The 25,669-nt window shown below is 36.9% G+C and overlaps 1 protein-coding gene across 1 annotated transcript in view; it reads left to right on the forward strand.

Moving 5' to 3' along the window:
• The window catches only part of LOC128998992 (tectonin beta-propeller repeat-containing protein-like), a 128,556-nt gene that overhangs the window by 53,718 nt on the left and 49,169 nt on the right, over positions 1-25,669 (forward strand). The window contains exons 9-13 of the mRNA XM_054425352.1: positions 8,069-8,219; positions 8,570-8,769; positions 14,099-14,308; positions 22,567-22,659; positions 24,546-24,681. Of these exons, the coding sequence (XP_054281327.1) occupies positions 8,069-8,219; positions 8,570-8,769; positions 14,099-14,308; positions 22,567-22,659; positions 24,546-24,681 (790 nt within the window). The remainder of the gene's footprint in view (positions 1-8,068; positions 8,220-8,569; positions 8,770-14,098; positions 14,309-22,566; positions 22,660-24,545; positions 24,682-25,669) is intronic.

The raw sequence follows: 25,669 nt of genomic DNA on the forward strand, positions 1-25,669 counted from the left end.
AGATGATCTTTTACAAGCGAATGACAAAGCCATATCGGTAGCTAATTTTTGGAAAAGCGAAGTCTGATTTCCGGATACGGAAAGTAGTAAGTAAAACAAATACATACTAATTTGACAGTTACAATCAGGTGATCTTTTGTTTGCAATCCGAGTGACGTCAGAATATGAGGGGAATAGCACGCCTATGTTACACAGTATTCGTAAACAACATTTATGTAAACATATCAGTGACAGCTAGAAAAATAAATCTTTATCAAAACAGCTGCTCGTAATTTCATATATTACGTGTTCTCTTAACAGATTATTAGTATTTCATAAATGACGTATGTAGTAAACATGGAGAAAAACATACAAAACTGGGTTTTTTGATCGTCCGTTATTTATTTTTTTTTTATAGTGAGGCCATATTTTAACTTAATGGCTAAGGACACTCGCCAATCCTGTGAATACAAGTAAACCATTAGAATCATAATCGGTACTCTAGTTTTCTTTAGAGTAGGCTGCGTAAAATGCCTTCTGGATGGTGACAGACGGACATAAATTGAGATAAGTCATGTTTCAACTTCTCATGTATAAAACATAAAAATAATCCAAAATATGTATAATTCTGAGCAATGTACAGACAAAACTATAACTTTATTTATATAGATTAACTGGGTTTGAATTTTCAATATCTAAAAAATGTATAAAAAGACTTCTTTTGGTTTTACAAATTGATATATCTTCATAAAATACACAAAATACACATAAATTAATTGGTAAACTTTATTGTAGAACTAATTCAACTCAAAAAATAAATGTAAACAATAACAGATAAAAACAACAATAATCATCTGATTATTTAAGCATATGATAATCCTCCCACCTATTAAACTGCTCTTAGTTGGTCACAGTGTCTCTTAAATAACCGCCCGTCTTCTGATTTAACGAGGTACATCAAATGCCCAAGCGGCCTTTCTACTGTTCCTGTTGACCACTTTTCTCCTGAGATGTTTGAGTAATTTCTCATTAAAACACCTTGTCCCTTTGAGAAACTTCTTCTGGGTAGGTTTAATCTCAACCATTTAGTCCATTTCGGTTCTTATGTTTCTCCCAAACATAAGCAAGTATGGAGATTGTCCTGTCGCCGAATGACGTGTCTTCCTTAGCTGTTTCAGTATCATGTTTATCTTATCCTCATTGTGTCCTCCCCCACAAGCATGTAAGAGGTTCTTCACCGTTTGAACTACCCTTTCTGCTTGACCATTAGATTTAGGACAAAAAGGAGCGATGGTTTTATGTGTTATTTGATATTTCTTGAGGTAATTTTCAAACAAAGTTGATGTAATAAACTGAGTCCCGTTGTCTGAAACGAGGACATGAGGAAAACCAAATTTTGCAAATAGTTTGTCAAGTTGTTTTAAGCACCAGTCAGTTGTTGTCGATTTAGTCGGGATCGCCTCTACCCATTTACTGTAAGCATCGACAACAATGAAGTAACTCCAGCCTTTTAGTGGTCCTGCAAAGTCTACGTGAATACGTTCCCATGGCCCGCTTGGATGGTCCCATGGATGGATCGTTTCCTTAGGTGGACTTTTGAGTTTCTGTTGGCATGAATTACAATGTTTGACTAAATGTTCTATCTCCTGATCAATATTTTGCCAATAGCAGTAACTTCTAGCCAGAAGTTTCATCTTCGTCATGCCCATATGACCGGCATGCAACTCGTTTAGAACTTGTTTTCTTAATGTTAAAGGTACACAGATGCTATTCCCTCTGAACACACAGCCATCCATTAAGCAAAACTCATTGTCACTTAATCCAAGTTCTTTTAAACTCTTCCCTGTGTTTAAATAGTGTAATAACACTTTGAGATTTTCATGTTTCCTTGTTTCCTCTTCAATCTTTTTTCTTGTCACTGGCATTACTTCCACTGGTTTATCAGGTACTGCTCAAGATCAACAATTACATTTTCTGAAACCTCAGTGACCGGAAATCGAGATAAGAAATCTGCATTAGCAAGTTCTGTTGTATTGCGGTATTCAATCGTGTAATCAAATCCTGATAAAAAGTGAACATAAACATTCTCGAAGCTGTCATTGAAGGTAAGGTTTTTGCAGGATCAAAAATGGAAACGAGGGGTTTGTGATCTGTTATTAGAACAAAATGTCTTCCATAACAATAGGCGAAAAATTTCTTCAAACCCCAGTAAATTCCTACAGCTTCTTTGTCGATTTGGCTGTACTTTCTTTCTGCTTTTGTGAGAGTTCTTGAGGCGAATGCTATTGGTTTCTCTGATCCATCTTGGTATCTGTGAGATAAACAAGCACCTAAGCCAGTAGGACTCACATCTGTAGCAAGTACCAATGTTTCACTGGGATCATAATGAGCTAATATTCGTTCACTGGTGATTTCAGCTTTGATCTTCACAAAGGCATCTTCGCACTCTTTGTTCCATGTAAACTTCTTTCCATGTCTTAGTAGATTATTTAATGGTTCCAGATAGGTTGAGATGTTAGGCACAAATCGTGTGTAGTAATTTGTGAGTCCTAGGAAACTCCTTAGTTGAGTAATATCTTCTGGTCTCTTTGCTTTACTTATAGCTTCGACATTTTCAGGTGATTTATGAAATATATTCTCGTCTATAATATGACCTAAATACTTTAAACTTTTCTTGAAGAATTTGCATTTGTCCCGATTCATTCGTAAGTTGTATTGTCTAATTCTTTGAAAAACTTCTTTTAGTCGACTCATAGTTTCTTGGAATGTGCTCCCTTGAATAAGTACGTCGTCAAATAAACATACAGTGCCTTCTAGTCCATGGAGAACCTTGTCCATAAATCGTTGCCATATACTTGGCGCTACTTTTATGCCGAACATTAGGCGATTTACTTTGTACAAACCTAAATGAGTACTTATGGTTTGTATTTCTCTTGATTCTTCATCCATTGGAAGGTGCAAATAGGCATTACTAATGTCCAAGGTGCAGAAAAATTTCCCTTTGTTCATGTGTGTAAAGATGTCTTCAATGCGAGGTATAGGGTACTTCTCATCTAATATTAGTTCGTTGGCTGTTACCTTGTAGTCAGCGCAGAGCCTTACACTTCCATTAGGCTTTTTTACGGGAACAATTGGTGTTCCCCATTGTGAGTTTTCAACTTTAGAGATTATACCACTGCTCTCTAGTCGATGTAGCTCATCTTCAACAGCTTTCCTTAGAGCATAAGGTACTTGTCATGGTTTGACGAAAATTGGTTTTGCCCCTTCCTTTAGCTGTATATGTCCTTGCTCTGAATTTATTTCACCAATTTCTGCCTTGAAAATGTCTTGAAAGTTTGTTAGGAGTTTATCAAGTTCCTCTGATGTGTTAGTATCCGTAAGTTTTATGTCAGCCCAATCCATCTTGACTTCTCGGAGCCACTCACGTCCAAAAATTGGGTCTACATTTTGTTTTAAAACATAGAGCTTCCCATGAAAACTGAAATTTTTGTACTTGCACTCAACAAAACAGACTCCCACAGGCCTTATAATTTCTCCAGTGTATGTTCTCATTTCCACTTCCGTCTTGAATAGACGTTTATTAAGTTCAAGTTTAAGAAAATCACTGTATGATAATGAGCTCAAAGCCGCTCCAGTATCAAGTTCCATGTTCAATGACTTGCCTTCAATAGAAACGTTAATTATAAACTTGTCATTCACATTTGGTGTCCCCATCATGTAAACCTCATGAACGTTGTCATTATCATCTTCAACATCAATTTTATTTGATTTTAACTTGTAAGCGTTCTCGCTTGCATTGCTAACCCTGTTGCGTGTGAGACAAACATTCGCAATGTGTCCAATCTTGTTACACTTCCTACAAAATTCATTTTTAAATTTGCAAGTATCAGCTTTATGTTGAGTACTGCCACATCTGTAACATTTACCTCTTAAATCTTGAAAGGTAATATGCGGTTTGATTTCTTCATTTCTACTCTTTCTTGTTAACCTAGATTGTTTACTCACATAGTTAACATCCTTAGTTTGTTCTGTAACGTAATGAGAGTACTTAGGTTTTATTGCATAACTTTCCAGTTTAGACTGTTCAATAGAAATGGCCATTTCTACCACTTCTTTAAATGATAGTGTATTTCCTTTTTCTTGAAGAAGCCTAACTCTCACTTCATTATCTCTTAATCCGCTTATGAATTGCATCTTCAAGAACATATCACAAACTGAACGTTCACAGTTGTAACACTTAAAATCACAGTCAATTGCCAAACGTTTTAGTTCTCGAGCTTACGTAGAAATTCCCTCTTCAGTATCTTGAACTTTACTGATGAACCTATTTTGGTTAGCAAGTACACTTGGAGTAGGTTCCAAACAGTTTTGCAGTATATCTGAAAGTTCTTCAAACGATCTGTCACCTGGTGCCTCGGGAGCAATCGCGTCACATAATGCCTGATGCATTTCGGGTGTAAGAGTACTAAGAAACAGTTGTGTTTTGGTTTTGGACTCTGTGATTTGTTTTAGGTCCAAGAAATTTGTAAACCGCATTAGGAAATTCCGAAAGGTTTCATTTTCTGTGTAGGGTGTGAAACTCACATTCGGTATGTTCAACTTATGCGGATTATTTTCATCACTAGAGTCATTCCTCTCTACTCCTGTTTGCTTAATAGTGACAAAGAATGGTTGTAATAAAGCTCTTGCCTCGAGGTATGTTTCCTCTACATCTGTACGGTAATCTTCTTCTCTTTCAATTTCATCTTCATCGTCTGTAGTTGTTATAATCTCTTCATGTAACAAAGTGAATCTTTTCCACGTTTCATCCAGTAGAGTTTGTCTGCCCAAAGCATCGTATATAGACGAACCTTTGGTGTTCAGCACATGTAAAGTCCTTGTAATTTGAGACTTTATGATTCCTCTTTGTTGTTTTAATTTTCTAGTTTCATTTTCACTTTTATCACTCGTCGCCATTGATATATCTTCATAAAATACACAAAATACACGTAAATTAATTGGTAAACTTTATTGTAGAACTAATTCAACACAAAAAATAAATGTAAACAATCTATACTTATTTAATATGGAAGCAGGTTTTTTGTGACAATTACTCCTCCGAAACTACTGAACCGATTGACATGTTTTTGGTGTCATTGGAAAGAGGGTAACTTGAAGTTGTGCAGGAAACTTTCTTTTTAGGGAAATAATGAGAGAGTGAGGCCATGGAGCCCTTTAAAGTTTTGTATTTCCCCATAAGATTAACATTGGAAACAAAAATTGTTATGAAACTCCTGCTGTTGTCAGAAATCAAAAGTGAGAAGAAGAGCATATGTTAATTGTAAAAAAAAGTCAATAAGTTTGCTAATTTAAAAGTTTGCTGCAAACTTTCTGACTTGGTTGAAATTCGTTTTAAAACAACGCCTGTAATACTTAGCAATTGCTCGAATTCGAGCAACAGGGACACTAGTAACAGATAAAAATAACAATAATCATCTGATTATTTAAGCATATGACACAAAAATGCTGGGCGGGGGAATAATGTTTGTCATTTGTTGTTTACCTCATTTATGGGAGGGGGGGCTAGTGCTCAATTGGGGGGGGGGGTGCGTCATGAGTCTAGGGGGGAATGGGCACCCCTGAGTATAAACTAAAAAAAATTTTTTTTGAATGGGACAAGGATATTTAGACAGCATACTATTTGTACTTTTTAACTTAACACTTAATGAGTATTTCAATACACTAGTTTGTGATAATCCATTAAACAAATTTTGCTATAAATGGATCTAAAGAGATAATAATATTGGAGAAAGTAAATTTAATAAATATAAATAATTGAAAGTTTAAATGTAAAAACAAACTAGTTAACCGCCCGTGCTCCGCCACGGGAATGGAATAATGTCAGCAATAAAAACAACGTTAGAGGGTATTAACGGTCAATCCGATAGTAAAAGGAGTCAAGGATCTTAAAATCATATAGACCACCAAATTTTGATTCATCTAAGTGAGACTCAGAACTCTGATATGATCTTATATTCAAATAGTTTTTAGAACGTTGCAACGCTGTTTTCTGCACTGGAAAAATATATTACAAGTAAGTGCAGTCGCAACCGTTTGCCGGGGATAGCTCAGCCTACAATGGCCGGGTAAAGTTCCAGGGTCTGCGATAAGGTCAGGGAAACCACTAGGCCAAAAGCCGGGTCTAACCGGTATAGGACTGGCTCATACACGGGCACTGTGAACAAGTCAAAAACAAGTCACCAAAACAAACGTGCAATAATCACTACCAGGCCTACGCCGATTCTCCACACTCCTAGGGGGTCGTTGCTGACTACGCAACTCGGGCTTCGTCCTAACTATCCAATAGTTAAGCCCAGAGTGCCTAAAACACGGTGAGTTACACGACAACCTGCCAATAAAAACCACAACGCGAGTTATCACCAGGCGGGGTCTACTAGGCCACTATAATCCAATACACAACTCTATTGCCCAAGCTAACGATCAAACAGTTCACTCAATAATAATACCAGATAACAATACAAGTGCATCACTAGTGACTACACCAGTGACTACACCACTAGTAGCTGGTCTCAATAAATACCAAGCCAAACAAGCAAAGCTAAATTTCAATTGCACTACTATTAAATTATTGAGCTACTTAGTAGCAGATAAATAAATATTAAATACGTTCCAAACACTAGATAAATATATTATCTGATAGCCGGTACTCCGCTATCCAAGCTACCAAGATAACGTGTTGGAATACCAAACAAGCTGTTCAGGATAAATTAAAATAATCAAATGAATAAACAATAACAATCCTACTACTGCTACTGCTACTACCAACTTTATGTTACTTAGCTGGGCTTCTGTTAATAGGCTAATAATATTAGCTACTAGCCTACTGGCCACGTGCTTCCAACTACGCACGCTAAATCGTGCAGCCTAGGTTTGTCGGGCCTCAGAGTTATTAGTAATATAACTAACTCTTGGTACAACGCAAAATAATAACCTACTACAGTCAATTAAATTATATTATTTGCGCTCTAGCACCTGCCCAGAACCGTCAGGAATACACTTTAATATTATTCCTGACTAATATAAATCCTAACTACCGTCAGGCTTTGACCAGCACGGTTACAACTCTTAACTCTCGCAATAAAATCAGATATTAATATTATCAACTCTTAAACCAAAATGTAAGGAACGTCGTCCACTCACCAATAGTGGGTCTGTACCCAACTTACACCAACACTCGGCGCGATCACACCACCAACGTACTCCGACACCACTGTCACGTACACTCCTCTCTACGTACACCACCGACGTATCACAGTCGTCTCCACAAGACACCAAACTATCCTCACTGTCCGGGATCCACGACTCGAATGTCTCTGTCCTAGACTGTCCTGAGAAACTAGGATATCCCAGGCTTATCGGCACTGATAAGCCGGGTCAAAGGGCGCTCGCTAGCTTCGCCGCCGCCGCCTCTTGCTGATGCCAGCAATAGGTGCGCGGTCAAATAGCAAATATTTACCCCCCTAGGAAAAATAACTCGTTACAACGTTTTTTTGTTTTTTTAATATTTAGCAGTTACATGTTGCGCGTTGCTGCGCTAACATCTATTCTGTTAAATGGTAATTTGATCTTTACGATAAATATTGGCGATAGTCAGGGATTGGCCTTGTGCCTTATAATGGTGATTGCAAAAGCAAGACGCAAAGGAAATTGTAGTCGCTTCAATTCAAAGGGTAATCCGGATAAAATCATCGGTATTCTTGGGATTAAGACTATTTCTTCTTTAAACTTACCACTGATGATTGTTGCTTCGATCAAGTTTGGTGTCATTTTTTGAACACTCATGTAACCGAACACGAACACATATCTAACTCACGTGCAACCCGCACATGACACATAGCACTTGCACAAAATAACACTGGTAGAACAGAGAAAACTCCAGTCTCTAGTGACACATTAATCAGATGAGTTATTGCTGGGAGGCAATAAGGGCTAACACTTTTTAACATATCAAAGACTATGACTATGACTATTCTTAAAATTACATAACACAATGTCATGTCTGAGTAAGTTGACATGTATGTTGTTACAGCCTGTAGTGCCAATGTCGGAGATATTCTGGCGTCAGATGGGAGGACACTTACAGAGGGTTGAAACCACAGAGAGTGGGGTGACATGGGGAGTAGGGGCAGACAACACACCCTGGGCGTACACTGGTGGATGGGGCGGATCTGTACTGCTTGGTGAGTCACACACTGGATACCTAGGGTCCAAGTCTGATTCAACCATGGAAAATGGTTTTGGGAAAGGTCTTGTACCACTAAATCTTTTATTATATGCCAATATTTTAATTTAAAATTTGTTCACTTTTTAAATAAGCTTAAACAATACTTATATCCATGCACTATGTATAGGAGGAGAAAGTTAAATTCAGGCAGCTTAGTATTTTTAATTTTAATTTTGCATCTGTTGATTATGAAAACATAAAAAGTGCTAAATGCAGTATGTTGTCTCCTATCAAAAGATAATACCTGCAGAATACATTATTGTTTTGTATTTTCTTTACAATCGATCAATCTCTGGTTGGATGCAGGTCTGGAGCGCACCATGGTGGGGATTCACCCGATGACTGACACTTACCACTGTTACGTGTATGAGAACCAGAGATGGAACCCTCTGAGTGGCTTCACAACGCGAGGTCTCCCTACAGACCGACCCATGTGGAGCGACTCAACTGGCCGCGTCAAACGATCCAAAGAGACAACACGGCTCTTGTCCATGCATTGGCAGTGGGTATGGGCAATGGCTTTTTTTTCTTAAATGTGTTGACAGTAGTAAGTAAATTATATACTTTCGAAACACATTAATTGGAACACATCAATCTTTTGGAAGTAATAGGTCTTCCGGGTCCTTTACTTGCTTCGCCAAATCTTATGATGTATGTCACTAGTTCTTGACGAAAATCAAGCTGAGGCTGTAAATTTCCAGCTCTTCTTTGCAGCTGCCATGCATTGTGAACACAGATGTCTATCAGCCATGTAAGGATGGGCCAGTACCATTTCTTGCTTCGAATACTAATCCGATAATTAGCAACATTTTGATCCATACGATCAGTTCCACCCATGCTCTCATTGTATTTACCACAAACTGCCGGTCGATCCACATGAATATGCTTTTTTTGTGCTCGAGAGTATCGTTTTACTTTAGTTACAGGCTGGACACCATATGAGTTATTTGCAATGGAAACTACTCCATTATCATGCCAGCTACATACCAAAATTCCATCATCTTTACATAAAGCATATTCATAAGAGACTCTTTCGGTTTCCTTCATGTCCTTTTTCTTCCTGATTGGGCAACATTTCGGTATGCGGTCTTCACGGATCGTTCCTATACCACTATATCCAATCCCAAAAAGGTACTTCAATAATCGAAAGTTAGTAAATAGATTATCAATATAAATTCTGTATGGGACTTCAGATTTTTCTGTTGGAAGGCTGTCAAGTAGATGTAAAAGGGGAGCTGCTGATTTTCCAAAAGTAAATTGGTAATCAGTTGGTACTGCTATAAGGACTTGACTTGGTACCTATACGTCAAAGTTAATTAGATAGCCATTAGGGGAATTAACGCACCACACTTTATAACCGAAACGAATAGGTTTTCCCCTTATGCATTGCTTGCATCCAAGTCGGCCGAAATATTCAATCATACTCTCATCATACTGGCACAAAATGATCAAAATTTTTCTTTTGGATTTTATCAATCAGAGGCCTAAGCTTCCACATTTTGTCTTGCAGGTCAGGGTTGGTGTTGTCGGCTAGATGCAGGAATTTCATAATGGTTTCAAACTTGTTCCTCCTCATCGCACTTGATACAAATCCTTGTTGAAGGTCCGACTGGGAATCCCAATAAAACCTTTTCCCTGGTAGTACCTTATAGCCTGTGTAAAGCAAAATTGCCAAGAAACGCTTGATATTGTTTATAGTAATATTTGGGTCTGGACAATTCTTGAAGAGAGCATAGCGTGTCTCTTCCTCTATGAGATGAAATATTTCATCGTCAAAAAAAGCTCAAATAATTCACTTACAGAAAAGTCCCTATATTTTGAGAAATCGCCAATAGGAAAAGCTGCATTTCTGTCCTCTATATCTCCCTCAACCCAACTTTTGCTTTGGGGTTTCAAATTCTTATACTTTTTCTTTTTCTTGGCGAATTCCTTTTTTGTCCCAACTCCTGAATATACTCATCTTTAATTTCCTGTAACATAGCAGTTTTTTTTTTCAAAATGAAACCTTCAGTAGGATTATTTCTTACACGTAAACTCTCAGTTTCATCCACGCTAACCTCTTGTTCAGTAGGTTGATCCTCAATATTATTTGCACCATCATTTTCCTCGTTCTCATTCACCAATCTATTAGTATTTCGATTGAACCTAATCTCCGCAGGAGCTAGTAATTGTTTCCCGGATAAATTATCCACCAACCCCCCTATATCTTCGTCACCAGAGTCCTCGTTAGTAAGAACTGCACTCTCTGGAGGGGCTATATAAATTCCCTCTACGTCTCCCCCATCTTCATCATTTTCCTGAAGTATGTTCAAGGCATCTTGAAGAGTAAATCCATGTCTGAAACGAAAAGAAAAATAAATTGACAATCCATTACCAAGAAATCACCGTTGGCAGTGGAATGTCCTAGCGTTACCATATGGTAACATCAAAAGAAATTATTCGATTGTAAGCACCAAATACCCCCGCCGCAGCAAACCTGCCGACTAAGCGAATTTCCATTTGTCTGAATTGATTTTCAGTTAAATATATTTTAATAACATTAGGTTTAACAAGTACCTAGGTTTGTTGCTACAAGGAAACTAATAAAGTGTGTTTTTGAGTAAAATATTGATAGCTTAGTACAAAATGAATAAATTTGACAAGTTTGATCAAAATATATTCATAAACAAGCAAACTACAACATTTGACAATATTCTCCATAAGAATAACATGGGAATTTTAAATTTACAATTTTTTTAATTTTCTCCGTTACTAATAATCGAACAAAAATACTTTTATATACTAAATTATTTGTTTTTTAAGCTCTTTAAAAAGGTCTAAAGAGAAATTGGGAACTTTTGTGTTTTGAGGGTCAAAAGTGAAAAAAACCAATTTTTACCCCTTAAAACCCCCCGTAAAGCCCCGTTCCCATGGTCTGATCGTGCTGGTTTGCAAACTCATTCAAGTTTATCCCGCTTTACACCTTTAAACCAAATTTCATCAAAATCGGACAAAAATTACTCAAGTTATCGCGTTCACGGACGTATATATATATATATAAGTCTATATACATATATAAAAATTTGAACGAATAGTGTTTTTGGCCTCTGGGGACATCTAAATGAAAAAGTAAATCGGTCCCGGGTCTAGGTCTTACCGTGCCACCTACGGTAATAGCTACTTCCCTATAGGGAAATTCGCTAAAAGCTAAACAATTTCATTATTACTACACCAAAATATCAGGTAAGTATTACTTTTTGCGTTTCATGTACATTTAGGCTTATCTACATTGAAATAGTATAGGTAGGTACTCACTCAAATCGAATTGACATGGTGATTCAAGTCCATTGGTTGGTGTTCATAAGTAAAGGCAGTAAGAAAACATTTGCACACAGTTCTAAACACAACTAACAGTTTGAGGTTATAAACTGGACCTCTACCTGTGGACTGATCAGTGTGACCAACCAAAATCAAACATAACCTAAAATTCCCTCCACTTTTTCCAGCGCATGTTCACCGTGACCATACGGTAACGCTAGGATAAAATGGGATGTAACGAGAGAAGTAGCTAAAATTCCGCTACAACTACTTTTAAAATGTAGCTAGCTACAGCTAAAGCTACAAAATCTTAAAAGTAGCGTAGCTACAGCTAAGGCTACAAAAAAAGTAACGCGCTACTTCCCAACACTGGTTGGTACCAAATTAAAGATATTTTCGTGTAGATGTACAGAATCCCTTTATAAATTAAAATATAGGCTCAAAAATAAGCACAAAAAATGAAAAGAGTAGCTGTCTTGACGCTACAGGGAAGGTAAGAAAGTGTTTTCTGGCAAAAGGTCAATAGATAAAACATTTTCCAAATTTGATTGAAATATGTTCATAATCAAGCAAACTATAGCAATTTACTTATTGTTTTATAAGAATAACATAAGAATTTTAAACGTACAGTTTTTAGTTTTTTCCCATTAACCATTAGTGCATGACAACGCTCCAGTATACTAAATTATTTGTTTTTTTTTAAGCTCTACAAAAATATGTATATGAATTTACATGTATATGAATATCATATATGTATATGAATAACATGTATGTATATGAATAACGTATATGTATATGAATTTTAACGGATGGTGTGTCACGAAAAAGTAATTGGTCCTGTCCTGGGTCGAGGTCTTACCTTGAGAGTTGAGACCTACGGTAATAGCATGTTCCTTGGGAAAATCATTAATAACCTAGCTGAATTCCTTCTTCTTTATAAGTTCCAAAATAATGGAAAAACATGTTTCCAAGCACCTAATTTAAAAAAATAATCCCCTTTCCTATAGCTGAAGGCCCAAAATGGTCCCAGTCTACCGAGATTTTGCTTAATTCTCAGGTAGACTTCAGTACTCCTATTGGAATAGACAAGGATGGGTGGCAGAAGACTTCCCCCAAAGCCAAGGCGTATGAAATGAAAGAAGGTGTGCGCATAGTGACGTCAGTGCGAGCAAAACGTGTATTGTTTTACCAAATGTTTTCTTGTAATTTTCCAAAGAACTTCGAATGACAATCATTACGAATTAGCATTGAATATATAACACTATTTAGCGTTTTATATCCGATATATATGGTGTTGTATTCAATATTGAATATAGGCTAGTCATACTGTTTTAGAGTATATTCTAGGGTGGTAGTATATAACATTTTGATTTTGAGTACCTTTTAATCGAAAAAAGTAAAGCGGTAAATACTGTAACTGTGGCTGCCAAACAGACAATATATTTTTAAGTGACCATATACAAATAGTTTTTAGTATAATACCTTTTTTGCAGCCTCTACTTATGTTTTCCTAATTGAAAAACTCATTTAAGTACCCTTAGTCAAAAATAAATAGTTACAAATAAATTGACAAGATTGTATTTACGTATATTTAACAAAAACAACACAAAACGAAATATATAGCCTAAGTTGTAGGCTAGAAACTTTATTACACTTTAGTGACATACCCAAGTGCTAAACTACTAAGCCCGTAGGGAAGCCCCTCGAACTATGGTTTTTCTTAATAACTTCAAAAATTTACTAGACGCTTACCGAATGGCCTCTCTCGTTTTGCGAAGTGTAAAATCGCAACCGCAGCAAACCATTGCGAATACAGGACGTCACCGCAATCACAAGAAATCATCACGGCTGTTGCCGCGATTGAGATATGATCCGAGATATGCCCGCAATCACAAATATTGTCATAGATTCTGAGATAATCGGGGATGCTGCCGCGATTGTGTAAGACACAACGTGAGTCGTGACTGCAATTATTATGTAGTTTTGTGCTGTTTTGTTAAATATATGTAAATACAATCTTGTCAATTTATTTGTAACTATTTATTTTCCATTAAGGCTACTTAAATGAGAGTTTTTCAATTACATAAAACAAAAGTAGGAGCTGCAAAAAAGGTATTATGTTAAAACTATTTGTATGGTCACCTAAAAATGTATTGCCTGCTAGGCAGCCACAGTTACAGTATTTACTGCTTTACTGTTTTATCAAAATGTTATATACTACCACCATTGAATATCCTGTATAACACTAAACACTATGACTATATTCAATATTGAATACAACACTATATTGTATATAAAACGCTAAATAGTGTTATATATTCAATGCTAATTCGTAATGATTGTCATTCGAAAGTCTTTGGAAAATTACAAGAAAACATATGATTTGGTAAAATAAAACACGTTTTGCTCGCACTGACGTCACTATGCACACACCTTCTTTCATACGCCTTGCCCCAAAGCTACCATACAACAAAGCAGCTGACAGACTATGCTTCATAACACTCAATACTGGAGCTGACACTTTTCATTGTTCCTCAGTTGGGAGACTGGTCTATAGACTTCAGTACTCCTGGAGGAGTAGACAAGGAGGGGTGGCAGTATGCAGTAGACTTCCCCCGTTGCTACCATGCGACCAAGCATTTGACAGACTATGTTCGTAGGCGCCGCTGGGTGCGTCGGTGTCGTCTAACCACTACTGGGCCATGGCAGGAAGTTGGCAACACCAAGATCACTGATGTTTCTCTTCAGGTTTGTAACTAATCATTGCATGATAATTAATTTCAATATCCAATATCACTTCTTTATTTACAGTAGCTTCAGTCAACAGTAAACCACGTCTTAGCATAAGTAAAATACCCCCGCCGCAGCAAACCTGCAGACTAAGCGAATTTCTATTTGCCTGATTGGATTTACACTAAAATGTCTCCTTAAAAACATCAAATTTATTCCCTATTTAAATAACATTAGTTTAACAAGGACTTAGGTTGCTGCAACAGGGAGGGTAAAAAGGCGTTTTTTTTTTAAATGTTAATAGTTTAGTATGAAATGAATGCATTTTCCAAATTTGATCAAAATATGTTCATAAACAAGCAAACTACAACAGTTTACTTATTCTCCATAAGAATAACATGGGAATTTTAAATTTACAGTTTTTTGAAATTTTCTCAGTAACCATTAGGCGCATAATAACGCTTCAATATACTAAATTATTTGTTTTTTAAGCTCTACAAAATGTTTTGGAAAGAAAATGTTAAATTTTAAGTTTTTAGGGTCAAAAATGGGAAAAACCAATTTTTACCCCTTAAAACCCCCCATAAACCCCTGTTCCCATAGTCCGATCATGCTGGTTCGCGAACTCGTTTGAATAAATGTAGGTTTACGCATGTGTACCAAATTTCATCAAAATCGGATGATTTTTGCTCGAGTTATCGCGCTAACGGACACATATATAAATATAATATATTTTAATTTAGGTGTTCACGTAATAGGGCTGCTGATATATTAAATTATTGTAGTAAATAAGTACAACTGAGCACCCTAGGGTGCTCAGTTGTACTTATTTACTACATAATTTAATATATATATATATGAATTTGAACGGATGGTGTTTTTGGCCTCTAGGGACCTCAAAACAAAAAAGTAAATCGATCCCGGGTCTAGGTCTTACCATGAGTACTACGGTAATAGCTTATTCCCTATATGGGAAATTCGCTAAAAAAGACAAAGAAACAAATTAAACATTAAAACTAGATCTTCAAGTGCTAATAAACAACACAGTTTAGTTATTCTGGTGGATAGTCAGGAAAGGGATATTTCCACTACCATGGTCAAAGTGGTCAATGACTCATTGATGTGTATGGACACTTAATGCCAGGAGTGCCTTTGGAGTACGATGTAAATACTGCCTCTAATAGCACTCTCCTAAAATCTTATAATAAGAATTACTGGATCCTCTTGATGGTCGGTTCAAACAACATCAAATTAAATCATACCATGAAAGACCTAAATCAAATATCTGATATGATAATCAATGCCCTTGAGTTGAGAGTCAATTAAGGTAAATGCCCTAAATACCGACACCTTAAAGGTACAGTTTAAGTTATTCACATTAGGAAAATTATTTTTAGGTTATGTAAAACTTGTGTCTTTATTAAGGATTTTTTAGTTTCCCCGTAAAATTATCTTTCAGAAAACACTAATATATTAAAGGAAAACACTTGCTCTTATTGTTTTAAAGAGTTTTAATGTTTGGTTACGACATTCCCTAAATACCACAGTAATGAAAAAAATACTGACAGGCTATATCCTATTTACCGACAGCAACATTATAACACAAGCTTTAGAGAGAATAGAACTAGACTACTTCAAAAACAAATATATTCAATCATTTTATGTGTAATTATTCTCATACTTTACCCTTTTATTTTATATTTAGTTATGTCAAACCCTTTTATTAATAAATTACTTTGTACTTTGTAGATTGCGTAACAGACAACAAACACTCTACCATAGTTACCTTGAATAGAATTTTCTTGGTAGTCAAATCTTGTGTATCATTGTGTGTATGTATGTGTGTATTTTGTGTGTGTATGCATGCGTGTTATGCATGTGTGAGTGTGTATATGCATGTGTATATGTATGTATATTTTTATCAGTTAATTTATGTTTGAGGAAAATAATTACTAAGCAGTACTTTATTTATGTTACATCAAGTCATTTATTTAATTTAATTATAATTATTTTTAATTTTAGTATTAATTTTTTGTCTTAACTGTTTAAATAAACATGCAAAATATTTTATTTTTATAAGTGTTTGATTAAGTTTAGTTAAACTAAAGGAAAATCATATCTTCTTTCGTTACGTACATATTAATTATATTGCACTATTTACTCACATTTTGGATACCTAATTTAATATTTCAACAACTTCATCACCATGTTTTTCGGAGCCAAAATTGTTGCACGTGTAAAAAATTCTGTAATTTAAACTATGTTGTATGTTTTTACTTTTGGTAAGTGTATGTGTGTGTGTGTGAATGTGTCAGTGATCGCGGTGTGTGTGTGTGCGCCTGTGATGTGCCTGCCGTGGCGCTGCGACTCGTGGACCCGGGATAGCGAGTCCACGTCCTCCTAGTGCTCGTCACGCCGGCCGGCTTATCACTCCCCCCTCACCCCTCCCTCAACACCCACTGTCTACCGCCGACTATCTCTCTCGCTCCTTATCTCCTTTTCCCAAGCATCTAAAGGCGGCGCACATCAACGCTCAGTCGTTACGTGCGCACATTGGTGAGGGAGATTTTCAGATACAAAGATTTTGATTTAATCGCAGTTTCTGAGTTGTGGTTGAAGCCGAGTATTCCATCACAGGAAGTGAACCTCCCTGGTTATATTCTGCAGTGCAATGACAGAACTGGCAAGCAGGGTGGCGGTGTTGCAGTTTATATCAGGGAGGGAATCAATTTTAAACTGGTAAATTGCTCACACTTTGAGTACTCGGCAAAACAGGAATTTTTAATTATTGAAGTTAGCCTATCTGGGGCTGAGAATTTGTTGTTATGTGTATGTTATCGTCCACCTAGAGCAGGCAATCTATTATATTTTGAAAACGCTCTCTTAAATCGTTTGTTTGGATACAGTCATGTCTTGATCATGGGGGACTTCAATATTAACCTTCTTTCAACCAATGAAAACTATGAATACAGACAACTGACTACATTGTTCGACTCATGTAACTTTAACATACTCCCACTTGACCCTACACATCATGCTGCCGAGTCTGACACTCTTCTTGACTTAATAGTAGTATCAGATGTTGAAGACATTGTACATCATGGGCAGCTTCCAGTTCCAGCAGTATCCAAGCATGACCTCATATTTTGTGTGTATTCAGTTAAGGCACCTAAACCCAAGACTAAATTTATAAAATATAGGGATTTTAAGAATATGAATGAAGTTGAGTTTATGCCAGATATTCAGAAAATGCCATGGCACTTAATAGAAAATTCTCAATCTCTTGATGAAATGTTAAATGAACTAAACAGCAAAATTATAAATCTGTTTGACAAACATGTTCCAATTGTTTCAAAACGTTTGACCAAAAAACAACCAGTGCTTTGGATTACCCCTGAAATATGTAGTTTGATGGCTAGACGCGACTGTCATCTTTTCAGGAGACCAAAACGTTCCCGGAATCAAGAAGAAATGGAACAGTATCGTTATTTACGAAAAAGAGTTAAACAACTTTTGCGGAATTCAAAATTACGATATATTTGTATGCTTTTTGAAAATAATAACCAACCATCTAGAGTTTTATGGCGTAACGTAAAAAAGTCTTGGGCTTGGGAAACAACCTGACGCACAGAGAGTCAATATTCCTCTTAATGAATTAAAATCTTTCTTCTCTTCCTTTGGTCAAAGCATCAATCAACAACAAGTTGAAAGTTACATAACGGAGTTAAGAAACTCCCCTGTACAAGAATCAGGATACCCCAAGTTCACTTTCAAACCTGTACTGCAGTCTGATGTTCTGAAATCTATTCGACGTATCCGCAGTAATGCTATTGGATCTGATGGCATTCCAATTCGCTTTATTAAGGACATTCTCTTTGCTATACTCCCCACTATCACCTGCATTTTCAACACATCTCTAAGTCAAAGCATATTCCCGATTTCTTGGAAGCCCTAATTCGTCCCTTAAATAAGATTCCAGCACCTGCTTCTTGCCAGGATTTCAGGCCGATCAGTATATTGCCCGCATTATCTAAAGGCCTTGAAAGAATCGTGCACTGCCAAATAACTGAGTTTCTGACTGAAAACAATATCTTATGCAACTCACAGTCTGGCTTTCGAACAGCTCACAGTACAGAAACAGCACTCTTACGTGTGACAGAGGACATTAGACTAGCAATGGAACATCGGCAGGGTACGATTCTTACCCTTTTTGATTTTTCTAAAGCCTTTGACTGTGTAAATCATAAGCTCCTCTTGGAAAAGCTAAGGGCCATAGGGTTTTCAAATGGTGTATTGGACTGGCTGGGATCCTATCTGTCAGACAGGCGGCAGTGTGTTGAGGTTGATGACTTACGTTCTGACTGGGAGACAGTTACTAGTGGTGTGCCTCAGGGGTCCATCCTTGGCCCTCTGCTGTTCGTACTATACATAAATGACTTGAGCTCAGTCCTCACACACTGCAAATACCACATGTATGCTGACGACTTACAGATGTATACACATTTTTCACCCAAACAGATTAATGTTTTTTGAACGACATGCTTTTTAGGCGAGGTGTTATTATTGATGTAGATTTTTGTGGGCTTCACTCACCTTTATTTTTGTTCGTGATGTCCGGGACTCGTCAAAACACATAACACACATATATACAACACAAAAATCGTCCACGGCATCAAGGTCCGACGTTTCGCGGAACTCAAAACAACGTTCCGCTTCTTCAGGGTATTAAAAACTATTTTTAGCCCGCACGCGGGTCGAACGCCTAACCACGACTGCCGGATCAGCTGAGCTTGGAGGAGGACGGGCGGGGGCGGGGGTAGGTGCATTGTCCATTGTTGATAAGCCATTCACGCTCCTGGCCTTATCTCGTAGTTGTTCTAGTTCGTTTTTAACAATGTTTAAGTACACCGTACTGACATCCACCGATGGTCGTGAGAGTGGCTCGTCTTCTATTGCCATGAAAAGCGACTCTGCCGTATTTCGTTTCCTCCAATCAGACTCCTTGTATAGAATTGCAGACGAACCCCAATCAACAATATGATTCGTTTCTACAACGTGTTCACATATCTTAGAGCCATACTTATCCTTGTTTTTGACTTTTTTTATGTGTTCATTTATTCAAACTTTAACTGGTCTAGAAGTTTGGCCCACATAATTTCTGCCACAAGAACACGGGATTTTGTAGACAATGTCTTTTGTATTTTGTTGCTCATTAACGGGTCTTAGTTTTGTGACACGACTACGGATAGTATATTTATTTTTGAAGACAGTTCTTATATTGTATTTGGAATTCACCCGTCTCAATTTTTCCGAAACATTTTTAACGTATGGAATACATACAGTGGTCAGGGGTTTTATCTTGGTGCTAGGGTCTTCTGGAATGTTTACCCTATTTAAGCTTTTTAAGGCCTTAGCAAAAACGAAGGGAGGGTATCCACAGTTTTGGAGATGTGTTTTTATGTTTTCCAGCTCTGTTTTAAAAATTTCCTCAGTACTACAGATGGATTCGGCCCGTTTAATCAAACCAATGGCTAGACCTGTCTTAACGTGTGTGGGGTGATTGGAGGCAAAGTTGAGGTATTAGCCTGTAGCAGTAGGTTTCCTGAACACACTAGTGATCCAACCTTGTGACTGTTTCTGGACCAATACGTCTAAAAACGGTAATTTATCATCTTTTTCCAGTTCAATAGTAAATTGTATGGATTCAACCTGACTGTTAAGGTGTTCTTTAAATTTTAATAGTTCTGACATTGAATCTTCCCAAATACAGAAAACATCATCAACATACCGTAACCAGACTCTAGGCTTAGTTTCAAATGATTCAATTGCGTCCTGTTCAAACTTTTCCATGAAAATATTAGATAGGATCGGGCTTAAAACGCCGCCCATTGCCATTCCTGTAGTTTGTTCATAATATTTATTCTCTACTAGAAAGTAGTTTGACCTAACGCAGACTGTCAACAGTTCCATTATATTAGACACAGGAATTTTGGTTCTACCTTCCAGCATCAGGTCATTTTCAAGTTTTTCACGTACTATCGCCAGGCATGGTTCAATGGGAACGTTAGGAAACAAGTTGGTTACATCAAAGCTAACCAATATAGTACTATTGCTAGGTTTAAAATGGTGTATTTTGTTAAGCTCAGCTGATCCGGCAGTCGTGGTTAGGCGTTCGACCCGCGTGCGGGCTAAAAATAGTTTTTAATACCCTGAAGAAGCGGAACGTTGTTTTGAGTTCCGCGAAACGTCGGACCTTGATGCCGTGGACGATTTTTGTGTTGTATATATGTGTGTTATGTGTTTTGACGAGTCCCGGACATCACGAACAAAAATAAAGGTGAGTGAAGCCCACAAAAATCTACATCAAACAGATTAACGAAAGTGTTCTGAGAGTGAACGAAGATATTGAGAAAATCATTACTTGGACTAATAAACACGGACTCAGACTTAACCACGAAAAAACTAAACCGATCATAATTTGTCATCCACGTTTACGGAACTCTATTGACTTTCTGACGACGAATCCAATAACTATAAATGGAACAAATTTGCTTTACAGTGACAAGGTCAAAAACTTAGGGCATACTATCAACTCGACACTTACTTGGGGCGATGCGGTAGTAGACATCCATAAAAATGTTTTTGCATCAATCCACTCACTTAAAAATTTACAGAATTTCTTGCCTTTGCACATAAAGCTACACCTGGTTAAATCACTTGTTTTTCCCCACTTCACTTACTGCAGCTCTGTGATCAATGACATGACTGTAAACCTCGCTGATGCTCTCCAACGCGCTCAGAACTACTGCCTAAGATTCATTTATGATCTAAGACGCAGTGAGCGCATCACCCCTTTCTTCATTCATTCTAAGTTATTAAAGCTATGTGACCTGAGATCAATCAAAATTCTTTTGCTAACCTATTCAATATTAAAAAACAATTTTCCAACATATTTTGTAGATGATTTTAGGTTTGTAGCTGAAGAAAGTGTCAGATACTCACGCCATGCATCATTAACTTTGCGTATGCCTCACCATAGGACCGCAGTTTACGACGGAGCGTTTGTTGTAACTGCTTGTTGTCTTTGGAACGATCTCCCTTAAGCTATTAAATCCCTCGATAGTCGTTCTCGGTTTGTGGCAGCACTAAAAAATCTCTATTTTGAATGTATGGCCATGGTAGGTTTGTCGTAGGGGCCTGTGCGCATGGCGGTCGCTGACTTGTATGTATGTATGTGTGAGTGTATGTGAATAAGTATTTTTAAAATTTACTGATTTTAGATCAAAGTTTCTGTATCGATGAGCGCGTTCTGGGAACATGCACCGGTGCACCGGTGTTGCCCCGGTGCAAAAAATGTGTCGTTCCGGGAGACCGGTGAGTTAACCTAGCAGACAGCTATTTCCTCTTTTTCCTCCACCGGTGCAAGATTTATGCACCGGAGAAATTGTACGGTGCATAATACACAGGCGGCCTCTGATTGGTCTGTTTCTTGGACAACAGCATGCAGACGGCAAGATGGCGGGTCCATCGAATAATGTTCATCAGTTTTATAGGTTATGTTGCGTAATGAGTGAATAATTTATTCTATGAGGGGGTTAAATTACGTATTAAGTGAATAATTTTTTAATAATTTATTCTGTGAGGACAAGTTTGTTTGGTTTAAATATTATAAAGTAAATAATAGGTGAATGTGTAAATTATAATCCGATGTGTACCGTAAACCGGTGAATAACCGTTCTGGGATACCAAGACTCTTGCCCCAGGGCGGTACCGGTGAGTAAGTCACCGGTTAATCTGCACCGGTACACCGGTACATGTTCCCAGAACGCGCCCTATGATTTCTGTTTTGTTTTATTGTATAAGCTGATTATGTTAAAATATTTATATTATGTTTTAAAGTACAGGTTAAGTGTAAGAAAGGGCCATGTGGCCCTAACTTTGCCTGTGTAAATAAATGATTTTTCATTTCATTTTCATTTCATTTCATCTTGTATTATATATTAGCAAACAATGTAAAATAGTTTAATATCTTAGTATAGATACCATTGGTCATAACACAAAATATTCTCTCAGATAAGCTGACGATGTTTGTTTGGATACAGTTCTTCATATCCATATATAAATCCCAAAATACCCATGAACTTTTGAGAAAACTAAATTTCACACCCCCATAAACCATATTTCAACTTTTTTTAACTATGATTGCCATAGAGTATTAGACTAAGTATATTACAATACCCTGGTGACTTTTTGAACACGTATTTTGTTGCATGTAGAGCTTGGCAGCCAGCAACAGTGTGGCAGTGTGGGGAGTTGGAGCTAACGGTGACGCACTTTATAGAAAAGGAGTTTCTCTGGATAACCCAATTGTAAATATACCTGTTACTAATTACTGTCACTTAAGATGATGTCACTACAACTTTTATTCTTTGCAGAATTGTAAATGAAAGTCAATTTTTCATGTTGATGATTTCACATGTGAACCAGTGAAGATGGCTTATTTAAACTTCAACAGTTTAGTGACTAATATTTAACTCATAACAAGTTGCTTGTTGTGTACCTTGATTTGTTCACTGAAATGTTTGCAAGAAGTCCTTGATTGTTAGAAATTCAGATACTAGAACTGTACCCAACAAGTATATGTAAACCGCATCAGTTCCTTTCTACCTGCAAAGATAGCTGTGTTATTCTGAAAGATTTCAGGGAAACAATACACAGTATTAATTTTTGTCTGAAGATTTTGCTTGGAAATGCATTAATGATTGATTTATTCCACAAAATTTGCTACATATTACAAATAAGTGATGGGTTCCACCTTTTCAATGTCGGTTCCGGTACCAGTTCCTAAATAAAATCGATTCTCGGTTATCAGTACCTCAATTTAAATTAGGCTACTTAAGTTAATTGTTTTATTAAAAAAAATATGTCCCTATTTCAATTTTTTAAACTACGGTATTTTTTTCATTAGTGTAGGTTGGTTATATTAAGGGTTATAAAAGAAAACAGGCCTATTTGTACAAACAACACTTTGACAACCAAACACATACAAATCAAAACAATATATACCATACCAGAAGTGTTATATATAGGCCTATTTGTTGAAATGATTCACTGTTAAACCAATAAATTTAACATATGCTACTAATCTAGGAAGAAAAGGGGCTCTAGAAATTTGTTAAACTAAGTTAACTGCCTGTTAACTTTTTTTGTTTAGAGAAATTCGCTAAAATTAAAACTTGATTTCTTAAAAACTAAAACCCTAAACTAAAATTATGGCTTCGACATTCCCTAGTTCTCAAAATAATCTTTCTTACAACACAACACAAAAATTAGAAAAATACGTCAAGTGGTTGATTCAGAATAGTTAAATAAAAAAACCCTGTCACGTTTAAATAAATATGATGATGAATATTAGCACTTGGCCTGCTTGAAACGTCACAGTGTTTGTTGTCATGATAATATTAATGAGATTGTAATTTCATCGCTATAAATAAACGAAGGTCCAATCAATCATCTGATAAACCTTTTTTGTGCTTCCTAAGGCCGGGGCCACACTCATCTTATCTCGCTGAATTCTTTCCACAGGCGTTACCCGTGGGTTTGAGAGATACATTACGGTATATCGGGCAGGCCACACTAGAGTAAAAACGTCCGTGAACGCGTTTGACAAACGGAATTGGACGTGTATTCTCTACTAACATTCCACGGGCGTTGCACGTAAAACTAGTCGCGGGGCATTGCGTTATGGGAGTGAACACACTCATCTTATCTCGCTGAATTTTTTCCGCGGACGTTTCTAGTTTTAACCTGACTGATTTACTGTACAGTGAGCGTGGAGAGGGGTAAGCCGGAACACGGACACGGACAATTTTTATTGCCAGTGTGGCATGCTCTATCAGTCTTACTGGTTTGCCCAAAAGACCTATCTCGTAAGACAAGTGTGGCCACAGTCAAACTGTTCCACGTGCGTCGCACGTGAAAACGGAAAAACAGTCTCGCTGGTTAAAAATTACAAGTGTGGCCCCGGCCTAACCAACTACTCCATTTGTACAACAACCGATAAACTGAACCTCGGTTTTATGTGACCTGATCCTTTATTTTTACTTTTTTCTAACAATTTAGTAAAATCAACAACCTACATTAATTACTGAGCCATCCTGAGGGTTATGTGTATTTTTATATTTAAAAATAGTGTATAATGCAACTAGTTTAATGGGACCTTTTGCTGCAGTCAGTGTAATTATTCTGTGTGCAGGGAGAGTCGTGGGAACATGTGTCATGTGACCAGCCGCTGTGTAGTGTCAGCTGCGGCCCCAACAACCAGATGTGGGCCGTAGGAAGGAACGGCTCTGTCTACTGGAGGTTCGGCATCACCTCCTCAAACCCGATGGGTCAGTGATCAGACATAATGTTGGAGTCAATAGCAAATAACAAAATACATTTTATTTTTTGGGTGGGAAATAGTCTACACCAGCACAGGAAACAGGTCGTTCTATATCACATTGAATGACCCACTCTCATTCCTAGTTTAGGTAAAAAATAAGAAATGTATACATAGCTGAGGATTTTAACATTGATTTGTTGGAGGACTGTAGCCATCCAAATCAAAAACAAGATTTTATTGCTCTGTTAAACCAATATGGGTTTTAACCCTTTGGGTCCCAAGTGCCGATCACATCGGCACTTCAGTTTTATCTGAAAAGACCCGAGTGCCGATCACATCTGCACTGCCGTTACGATCGAAAAAGCCCCGGTGCCGATGTTATCGGCACTATGTATGTATGCGAAAAAACCCAAGTGCCAATGTCATCGGCTTTTCGTAAATCTGCTACTACAAAATTATTTATAAAGCTATCCCAGTCAGCACACAGAAGTATATAATATGTATTATTTACTTTGAGCCAAAGTAAATCCAAAATAAATTATACGTATTGAATTGATATTGAATACATCTATTTTACATCTATACGTCCCACTTTATTTTGTAAATAATACGTATTACTAATACGTCAATTTACGTAAACCATATACAAAAATAATACGTCAATGATATATGTATATGGAATGTAAATTTTGTACAAGCTAAACTAAAGCAATAATATGTAAATTTAAGTATTATTTATGTAAATCATCTTAATTATGTACAGTAATGCAAAAAATATCTGAATCTAATTAATTAAATTGTATTAAGAATCAATTTCTCCAATTATGTTGAGCACCTAAATAAACATAATAATAAATGTTCTGTCAGTAATCAACATAAGAAAGATGGATTAGTTCTCAGCTAAAGTCAATTATTATAAAAATATTACTCATCCTAAAAACTTGAGGCACTTTTAAGGGTGACTCTTTAGGCAATAAACTATGGTCAGTACGGTA

The sequence above is a fragment of the Macrosteles quadrilineatus genome, unplaced genomic scaffold (assembly GCF_028750875.1).
Source record: "Macrosteles quadrilineatus isolate MER2022 unplaced genomic scaffold, UCM_ALF_1.0 Scaffold_1__1_contigs__length_201487025, whole genome shotgun sequence".
NCBI lineage: Eukaryota > Metazoa > Arthropoda > Insecta > Hemiptera > Cicadellidae > Macrosteles > Macrosteles quadrilineatus.